The sequence below is a fragment of the Tupaia chinensis genome, unplaced genomic scaffold (assembly GCF_000334495.1).
Source record: "Tupaia chinensis unplaced genomic scaffold, TupChi_1.0 Scaffold000137_1, whole genome shotgun sequence".
In the NCBI taxonomy this organism is placed as follows: Eukaryota; Metazoa; Chordata; class Mammalia; order Scandentia; family Tupaiidae; genus Tupaia; species Tupaia belangeri.
In genome coordinates this window covers 51651-62026 of record NW_006159607.1, presented here as the reverse complement: position 1 = coordinate 62026, position 10376 = coordinate 51651, and the positions used below count along the sequence as shown (strand labels likewise).

Genomic DNA, 10376 nt, shown 5'->3' with positions numbered 1-10376 from the left:
CCTAGCAGTGGTATGAGAACCAGAGAAAGGCTGCCTCTTTGGTATTTCAACTGGTATTGATGATTGCTATCAACTGTTTGGAGAGAAGAGATCAAAATAAAGCCTTGTCAAAATTCATAATGATTATCTTTGATCTCTGAAACATCTGAACATTTGTGATGATTCTTAGGAAAATTACCTTGAATTTCAGGTTTTGATATTGCCATCAAAAGTAAGCTAGACAAAAGACCTGGCTTACCTGGGCATAAATTTACCTGAATATTCACTGGGCACATGAGGCATCTGACCGATATCATTATGCCAAACCAAAGAGCAGCTATAGTACGTTAATTACTAAAAATGAACATGTTTCCAAAGTTTAGCTTCAACTTTACATAAGGATAATTTTTTAAAAACTTTTTACATAGTGGTTATGACCCAATGTGTCATAAGACAATTTAACTGTAAGGTTGGTTTAAATCAAATATGCAGTGTTTACTGGAATTTTATGACTTTTAGCAAGCAGATTTTGACTACACCTACAGAATGATTTAAAAGATTGCCAAACATGGGAGGTCGCCATTCAGTGAGCTCCAGCAAATGTGTGCTAAGAGTTTAGGACTAGGATCTGCATATTTGGGGCACTGGATAGATGGTAACTCACAAATGTTTTGCTTACATTTCATTCTAGGATTATCACTGCTAGCAATGGAAAGTCTTTTTAATTAATCTTTTACTAAAGAATTCATCATATTTTTGCATTTCAACCAAAATAAAGACCATATCTAATAACCGTTAGGTACAGGTAATATGTAAATCTGAAACCCATATGTTTCCTATGGCCTAAATGTAATTTTCAATTTCAATTTAGATTTAGAGAGGCCCATCTTTTTCTAATGACTTCACTCTACATTATTTCATTGAGTTGAGTAAAGAAACAAGGAACTGTATTTGCATTAAGGGATTAAGAAAGCTATTAGTCAAGGTCATTATATTTGCACATGACTGCAGATGAGTCTGTGCCCATTGAAAAAAGATGAACGCTATTTAAAAATGATCTTTTTATGCCTTTGCGTAAACAAATTTGAAATATAGTTTACTTTGGATGTCATTACTTACCAAGTACCATAAGACCTGTATAATTTGTATAATTCTGGACTACGACTTAATGTTGACTCTGTTTCTTCTTCTGGATGGCCTAACCTACATTAACATGTATGCAGAACATGTTAAAAATTTGTTTCAAAAATCATAATGAGTTACTTTATTAATAAAGGAAGCCTTTGAAATGTTTGTATTTGATAAAAGGAAAAAAAGAAACAATATTTTAGAGGTACAGAACACCCAGCTTCTTTTTTATCTTTCTTGTTATGCAGAGTGTTCAGTGTGTGAATTTGGGAATGCTAGTATAATCAAATGATGAAGTTTTGTTTAATTTGCATAAGGATTATATGCACATATGTATATTAAAATATTTTATGTGCATGTACAATTTTTTAAAAATTCTTCATCGCGATAAGCAGACGGCATGATGGTTATGTTGTCTGACTCCCACATGGCTGACTGTGGTTCGAATCCTGTACCCATTGGCTTGAAACGCACACTGGGCGTGTGAGCATGCGTTCCCAAATTCCCCATAGGAAAATGGAGAAGAGGAAATTGTGGCGTGACCATCAGCCTAGGAGTTATTTCGCGCTGTCTGTCTCTCCGGTGCGTACACATGCCCTGTATCAAAAATCTCTTTCTAAATGAACAAATAAAAAAAATTTCTTCATCTCTGTGTAAATGTTGGCAAATGCTGATAGAGTTATTTTTATATTAATAAATAACCCAGGACTAGCATTAAGTTTGTGACACCTGGCTTTAGTTAGTACATTTTTTTTTTTTACTTCACGAGCTACTTCAGGTGGCTCTTTTTTTTTGTTTTGCTTTCATTTTCATTTTACCTATTTCAGTTTTCCATACAGCAGGTCTTTGCTAGGAATGGAATCTTTACTTACGAGACCAACCTGACAGAAAGAGCCCCACCAGCCTTCTGAGGTCCCCATGCCCCCACTGACATACTCTCCTTTGTTACCTGCCCTGGAGGGAGCAGCGGGAGCATGCCCACCTCTGCCCACAGAGCTCAGGGGGACAGAGCACCTGGACACAGCAGAGAGGGTGTGATGAGAAGGCCCTGGAGGGGAGAGTGGACTAGGGGAGAGGAGTAGGAGGCAGGGCAGGGAGGATGAGGGAGCTCTGAGCTGAGTCTCCTGGGCCCTGGTCTCCTCCCAGGCTAATGGGGGTTACTGGGAAGGTCTGGCTTAGGCGGTTCCTGTAAAACACTCAGCAAACTACCCAGATTGTGTGGGCGGGACTGAAGCAGTCCTGGTGCAGGAAGTTGTGACACATGTAGGTGACATGAGTCCTGTGGACACCAGGAGGCACCGTGGGCCTTGGTTTGGGGACCCCAATACCCCAGTGCCCCGGAGGAGCTGAGTGCAGAGGGCATGACTGAGGTTCCCCTGAGGCCCTTCTGTGGGTGAATCCACTCTCCACTGACACCACCTGGCCCTTCCTGTCGTTAGCTGTGAGTCTAAAACTCTCACCACACACAGCATGAGGATATAGTTATGTGTCATGGCATGTAGAAACTTGTTAGGAGTAGAATTTAGATCCTCTTTTCACTAATAAAAAAGCAAAAACAAAAACCCAAAAGTCATAAGGGAAGAAATTAAGCGAATGTGTGTGGGTATAGTAATTTCTTGTCTATAGCATCTCACTTTGTTTAATTAACTTTTATATAACGCTGGTATACACTATTTTAAAAAGTAAAATTGCAATGCCCAGCCACAGAGGGACACACCACTGAGACGCTGTGCTCTGTGGGCCGGCCCGCGTGTGTGGAGAAGGTTCGATTCTAGTCCAGCCTACATCCGGCCTGTTGGTGCGTCGGAAAAACCCCAATGTGTCAGGAACTGAGGAGGGGAGTCCCCAGCTCCAGCCTGGCCTGGGCAGCATAGTGAGGCCCTGTCTGGAAAGCAAGTCTGGAGCTCATGTCTGCTCTGAGGGGGAGGCCGACGTATGAGGTATACAACACGGGAAGACCCAGTCCTAAAAATTAGTAAAATGTGTAAGATTTTTACTTTTGATAAGACTAACCTCTCAGGTACCCCTTTTATGATCTGAAGGCTTGGTGTCAGTACTGAAAATCTTTGCCACATTCTAGGTAAAAATATTTTATTTATTTTTTCCCCAAAACAATAAAATCCATCCCTAGGCCTGTGGGCATTCACTCTGAATTCCACTGCCCCAATATGAGCCCTGAACCCCCAAGCTCCTGCCAAAACTCTGCATAGCCCACCCAGGGATAGTCTCAGCCATTGAAAGGGGTATGAGGGGGTCTGACTCAGCCCAGAGAAGGAATCCAAAACCCAGCCTGAGAGGTGTGAGTGGGGTGTGTGTGTGTGTGTGTGTCTGTGTGTGTCTGTGTGTAGGGGCAACAATTTCACCCTCAACACCACAGAGACTCTGAGCTCCTGGGGGACACGCCCATGGGACAAGCCCATGGGACACCCTCCTGAAAGCCCAGCTCTTGTCTTCTAAGCAGGGAGCCAACCCCAGCCACAGAAGGAAGGAGGACATTTGCATGAGGAGCCCCCCTCCCTCAGGATAAGAGAGGCCTGGGGGCCCTCCCTGCTGTGGGCTCAGAGGCAGAGCTCTGGGGTGTCTCCACCATGGCCTGGACCCTTCTCCTGCTCCCCCTCCTCACTCTCTGCACAGGTGCTGCCCCCAGGGCTCAGCCCCACACAACCAGGGACCAGCCTGGCCTGACCTTCAGCTCAGCACAGGGGGTGCTGCAGGGTGTGGGGCCCTCTGGGAAGGAGACCCTCAGCCTCAGGCTCACCTCCCTCTCTTGCAGGCTCTGTGCCCTCCTCTGCAGTGACTCAGTCACCTTCAGTGTCTGTGGCACTGGGACAGACAGTCAAGATCACCTGCCAGGGAGGAGACTTAAGAATACTTCCTGCAAACTGGTACCAGCAGAAGCCAGACCAGAGCCCTGCACTGCTCATCTATGGTGATAGCAGCCGGGCCTCAGGGGTCCCTGAGCGGTTCTCCGGCTCCCGCTCTGGTGGAACGGCCACCCTGACCATCACTGGGGCCCAGGCTGAGGACGAGGCTGACTATTTCTGTCAGTCAACGGACAGTTTAACATTGCCACAGTGACACAAGCAGATGAGGAAATGAGACACAAACCCCCTTCTCTGTCTGGGTCACAACCTCCCTGCAGACACAGGAAGACTGGGGACACAGCAGGGCTGGCCCATGTCACCTGGAGCTGAGCCCCCATGCTGTCCTCTCCTCCCAGCCCTCCAGGAGGGAGATGCAGAGGGAGTGTGGGGAGTGCACTCGGGGCTGCAGGACCAGACTGCCCTGGGATTAGGGTCTGGTATTCGAGATGCAGAGAAGCGACTTGAGTGTAAGGACAGACATGAGGACACAGCTGTCCTCCACTTACTGATCCAGGTTTCTGTGGGGATCACTGGGCCTCTCTTTGGTCCAAATATCCAGGACTAACACCTAGCCCTGTCCAGCTGGCTGAAGTCCTGACAGAGCAGCACCTTGGCATGATGGGATTCTCACAGAGCAAGCCTGTGCCGTGGGCCCTGTGGGATCTGCCCGGCCCCACTTCAGGGCTGACCCACCTCCTCTGCTGGGAGCTGTCAGCCCCTCAGAGCTGGGCCCCTTCCTCCAGTTCATGCCTCTACCCAGAGAGGTTGATTTGATGACAGCCTGAGGCCAAGATCCCAGCCCTGCCTCCACACAGGGCACTTGGAATCCCCTCAGCTTCAGAGCTCCCTGGAGGGATGGCTGAGTACCCCTATTGCACCCTCCCTGTTGGCCAGCACCTGCTCCTGCCCTGGGCTGCCTCCTCCCATCTTCCAAGCTGACCCAAGCCTGCAGGTCTCCATGGAGAGTCAGCTTCAGGGAAGCCATGTAGGAGCCAACTTCCCCAGTGTGAGCTTCGGGACCTATGGGGGCCACTGTGCACCGAGAGCTCTCCTTTCTTCAGTGTGAACCTGCAAGTGTCCCTTAATATCATTTTGTTCCCTAAATTTTTTCAGGATGGGAGAAATACCTAACAGTCCAGGGGCTCTGGGTTCTGAACTAGGTGAGAGGCAGATCCAGACTGAAGGCGAATCCTGGGAAAGAGGAGCCGTGGCCCTGGATAAACAGTGAGCCTCAGAGAGGAGACCTGTGTACATCCTAGCAAGCCACATAATCATCATAACAAAGACCAGTAATTATCACAGCCAAGTTCCTGTGGATAGATCACACCCAGTAGCTTTTAGCAATTGCATATGTAAATGATACTCCTCTTAAGGTTCAGCATTAAATAAATGATATTGTTTAAACTAAAATAGCTCTTTGTTTTTTTGAGAGAGAGAGATTTTTGCTATTGGGTGTGTGTGCTCATCAGAGGGACACACAGAGACAGAGAAATAGAAAGCAAGAAATCACCCCGAGGGGAGATGGCCACATCCTAGGAGCTCTGGGTTCTGAGAGAGCCCAGAGTCAGATCCAGGCTGAGGGCGAATCTCGGGAAAGAGGCGCCATGGCCCCAGCTGCACCGTGAGCTGCAGACATGACCTGGAGTGTGAGCTGCACCCATGCTCCCTACCTCCACCTCCATGTCTGCACACACTCTCTCTTCATCCCCGACCAGAAACACAGACAGAAGAGCCTCTGGGAGAGTCAGCTCAGGACTTCACAGCAGACACTGAAGCCGCCGCCACAGTTCATCCACCCTCTTCAATGTGAACACTATTCACGTCTCCATAATCCACACAATTTCCAAATACAATAAATTAAAATAAGGCAGCAGTAGGCAGTGAGAATGCATCTGGATCCCCAGTGGAAAGGGCCAGGGTTTGGGTCCCAGCACTTCCCTGAGCACGCTGGGTGCCAGTGTGCGTGTCCATGCTCCACAGTGGCTAAGACAGGACCTGACTGTGGTGTGAAGTCCTGTTGGAGGTTTGTCTTCCTGTCTCTCTCATTAAAGTGTGGCCCTTAAGCCCACACTGGGCCCTTAAGCCCAGATCAGGATGGACCCCTCGGCTCCTACACAAAAATCAACACCTCCCTCCTGACCTCGCGAGTCCCACGGTCACTGCTGTCCACTGTGACTCTGCCCCTGTCCGGAAGGAGACCCAGGATCACCCCAAGGGCAGAGCTCAGGCTGCCTGGAAAATACGGAGAGAATCAGCTCTGAGCTATGCGTGGCCGCCCAGCAGCAAGGTTTGTGCATAGGCTGGGAGGAGAAGTCAGCCCGACTTCAAAAGAACCCCACAGGCCAAGGTTGGGGTGTAGGGTTGTACCCTACATACCCTGTAACATCCCTGGGTCTTCTTCCTTCTCTGGAGACCACAGAGCCCCTCAGGCACCCCTGAGCTCTGGCTGATTTGCATAAGGGGCAGCTCTCTCCAGCCAGGGGATAAGACAGGCCTGGGAGGAAGGAGCCAGGCCTGGTCCTAGAAAGCAGCCTTGGGACCACCATGGCCTGGACCCCTCTCCTCCTGGGCCTCCTCGCTCACTGCACAGGTGCTGCCCAGGCTCAGCCACCGCCCAGCCCCAGGGCTCTGGGACCAGCCTGGCCTGACTCTGAGCTCAGAGGATCTTGCCTGAAGGGGAGGTTGCTCTGGGACCTGCACCAGGATTGGGGTGTGTTGATTTAGGGGCTGAACTTTATCCACAGTGTCCTCATCAGATGGTCTGAACCTGAGCTGGCACACTCAGGAGAAAGTGGTCATGTTTTCTTATTTTCCAATGGTGCCACCCAATAGCCAAGCCCATGGGACTCCTGGGCTGAGATTGACAGGAGAGGGGGCCCTGTGGGCCCCCCTCAGTCCTTTGATCTAGTGCAGGCCAGGCAGATGGATCTCTAGGAAACAGTACTTCATCTTCAAGGTCACTTCTTTTTTCTCAATTATAGGTTCTGTGGCCTCCTATGATTTGACTCAGCAGTCCTTGATGTCAGCCTGGGACAGCCAGCCAGGTTCCCATGTGTGGGAGATAGCACTGGAAGGTATGGTGTGTACTGGTACCAGCAGAAGCCAGCCCAGGTCCTCAAGCTGGTCATCTATAGTGATAACAGCCTGCCCTCAGGGATACCTGACCGAATTCTCAGGATCCAACTCAGGGAAAACAGCCGCCCTGACCATCAGCGGGGCCCAGGACAGAGATGAGGCTATTACTGTCAGGTGTGGGATAGCAGAAGTGGTATTTCTCACAGTGACACAGGCAGAGGGGGAAGTGAGAAACAAACCTGCCATGAGCCCGGATCACAGACACTGACCCCCCACACACTCTGGTCACACTGACAGGAGACATGGGGGGAGTCTCTGGTCCTCCCCTGCCCTTGTTTTCCCAAGACATAGGAAACTCCTTCCTGAACTTCTCCAGGTTCAGCTTATTCTGTTCACCCTGGCCTAGTCACTTGCAGTGACTTCACCTGTGACCTTCCCTTCAGACCCTCAAGAGCAGAGAAAATCTGGAATTACATAGACCAAATCGCTCAGCACTAAGGACACACAATTGAGAAACTGCCATAGTGAGGGAATTTGGTTGGTCACAGGAAAGTTATGGGTATGAGGATCTTCAGTTTACTGGCTTCAGGCAGGTCCTTCCAGGAAGAAGCTGACAAATGTTGGATCAACCTGGGAGCTATGGTCACTAGCAATTCCAGGAAAAGGTCTCCAGCATCAACCCCATGAAGCTCAGGAAGGGCAGAGGCCTCTTCCTGGATCTATGGGGACATTGTGGGGCTAGAAATGGGGCCCAGAGACCTGTCCCCTCACCGACCATTTTCCTCTTGCCCCAGCCCTCCTGGGTTATGCTGGACAACCCAGAACCCAACCTGCTTACTGAAGGGTGACTGACTCAGAGCCTCATCCATCCTGGGACAGGACAGGCCAGAACAGCCCAGTTGTGGGCTCAGCAGGCAGAGTTCTGGGCATCTTTACATGGCATGGACCTATGAGGGTATACAGCCTGACAGCTTAAGACAATTATATACATGTCTCATTAATCATTCACTTAGACTGGCTGATACATGCCTTAGATACTAGGGGCTCTGTAGAAATGTCTACGGTGCTTGGGAAAGATCTTGGCCCTAGCTAGGTCATGCGTGGGCTGCTCTATGTAATGTTTAATGGTTTATATATTATCCTTTCTGTTGCATACTTAGACAGCCTTCCTTGGAGTTGCAGAGGAACAACACATTTATAGATAAGTTAGCTGCTTGACCTATGATGTATAACATGATCACATGTGATAGTAAGAAGACCAGTAAACGTATACAATAAAGTGCTTATCTCTAACTATAGAACTTCAACCACATCCTTTAAAACTTACAAAACAGTTCACTGCGCCTGGTAAAATGTAAAAATGAAGCAGCTCAGCATGACTGAGCCGTACAGCTTGTCTGTATTCACTGCATTTCTGCTCCTGTGTCTCCTCCTTCTCTATCTTTTCTTCCTACAGGACCAGGTCCTGGGGAGAACGCCAAGAGTATTACCATCCAGAGAGATGTTACTCCTAAGTTTGCTGGCAGGTAAGTGCTGATGAGTACCCTCTTCTGTTCCCCTTCTCACTGAACACAGACTGCCCCCCCCACCCCCCGTATCCATGGAGAGGCTCAGCCCACAGGTTTAGCCTCACAGGAATTTCAAGAGGGCCTTTCTGAAACTTGACTTCAGGTCAGGCAGAGCCTCAGAACGGGGACCGCAGGGAATAAACCCCTTGGCCTCAGACTCACCTTCTCTCTAATATTCTTTCTTGCAGGTCAGTGGCCTCCCATGAGCTCACTCGGCTGCCCTCCCAGTGCAGGACCCTGGGACAGAACATCACGGCAGTGAAGCACCAAGACCCAGATGGCCTGAGGAGGACCTGGGGAGACAAGAGCTGGCTGTTAACTCAGAGGAAGTGAGAGTTCCCTGGGGCTGAGCTCAGAGCACCTGCTCTGGGGAGCACAGAGATGTCGCTGCCCAGGTCTGACCTGGGATCTGTGGGTCTAACAGCTCAGGGAGCTGACACTGCTGTGCTGTTAGGACCCCCTTCTCAGGGACTTTGCTCCCACTCCCAGCACAGGGGAGACTCACCCAAGCACAGCCTGGAAAAGCCAAGGTGCTGTCCCCAGATGAGAGTCGCTGTGTAGCTACAGGTCGTGAAGAAGCCAATGCAGAAGAGCTCCCTGCCTCCCTGCCATGGCCTAAAGTAGACACAGGAGCGTCTTGCCGCTTCTCTACAAGGAGGACAGAGGGAACCTAGAGACAGCTGAGAACCCCGACCAGCATGGAGATGGTGCCAGAGGATTCCACAGTAACAAGTTTTACAAAATTGCATTTATCTTCTGTTTTCCTACCTTCCTCTCCACAATTTCCACAGGCAGAGATGGACCAATATAACCTGTGAGCCACCAGCCAAATCCCATGGTTTTCCCACGGGCCTGGGTGCCGCACGCCTTCTCTTCCACCATGATTAAGTGCCCGGGCCATTTACCCTCCTCGTGTTTGTCTCTTCGAGGGCCTTCCCCACTCTGCGGCAGTGCTCTCCATCCTTTGGTATGGACCCATGAGGAGCACACTCACCCACACCCCACGGCTGCTATATAAGTGCTTTCAAACATTCAGAAGGAAACTATTTCTCTCTAATCACATTAAAAATAACTGCTCACATTTCTACTTAAATCCATTAGAACCAACAGACTTGCGTATAACCTTTCGAACCCAAAATGCCGTTAAAAGTGAAGGATTCTGTGAAAACTGTGGACATCGCTGGCCGTCAGGGACATGCAAATCAAACCCAGTGGGATAGTACTCCACAGCCCTAGGATCGCCAGAATCCACATGTCAGGTGAGCGTTGGAGAGAAGGGGGAAACGGGAAGTCTCATGTACTACAGGTGCTGATGAAAAGGGGTGTGGCTGTGTCTACAAACAACCTTGTGGTTCCTAAAACCTTAAACACAGGGTTACCTTAGCTTCCAGCCAAGGTGACCCCAGAGATAGCTATGGACTCTGATGAGCCTGGAGATGGCCCCAGAGGAGTCCACATTAACAGACTCGGACAAACTGCATTCATCTGCTAATCTGCTGCCATTCCACAACTTGCCACCCCTGGGGCCTCAAAGTCCTGTGTTTGGGTCTTGTCAGTTGGCTAAATATTTTCTGTCTTCAGTTGAAGATGCTATACAAGCTGAAATCCTAGCCACCTCGCTGAGAGCTCCTCAGTCCCTGGGTGTCTCCTGTGTGTGCATGAAATATTGTATAAAAAGCTTCTGGTGGCTTGCTTTCATTCATCTGTCTTCTGTTACAGGTCTATTCCGACTAGGGTTCTACAGTGCCATCTGTGGCATGAG

The 10376-nt window shown here is 49.4% G+C and overlaps 1 protein-coding gene and 1 gene segment (V, D, J or C); both read left to right on the top strand.

Annotated features, from left to right (window-relative positions):
- Window positions 1-10376, top strand: part of LOC102497205 (immunoglobulin lambda-1 light chain) — a 51493-nt gene that overhangs the window by 12412 nt on the left and 28705 nt on the right. Inside the window, exon 3 of the mRNA XM_027770439.1 lies at window positions 7037-7045. Coding sequence (XP_027626240.1) covers window positions 7037-7045 — 9 coding nt within the window. The remainder of the gene's footprint in view (window positions 1-7036; window positions 7046-10376) is intronic.
- On the top strand, window positions 3623-4268 carry LOC106734524 (immunoglobulin lambda variable 3-19-like). The segment is given in 2 exon segments: window positions 3623-3741; window positions 3881-4268. Coding segments are annotated over 2 exon segments (351 nt in total).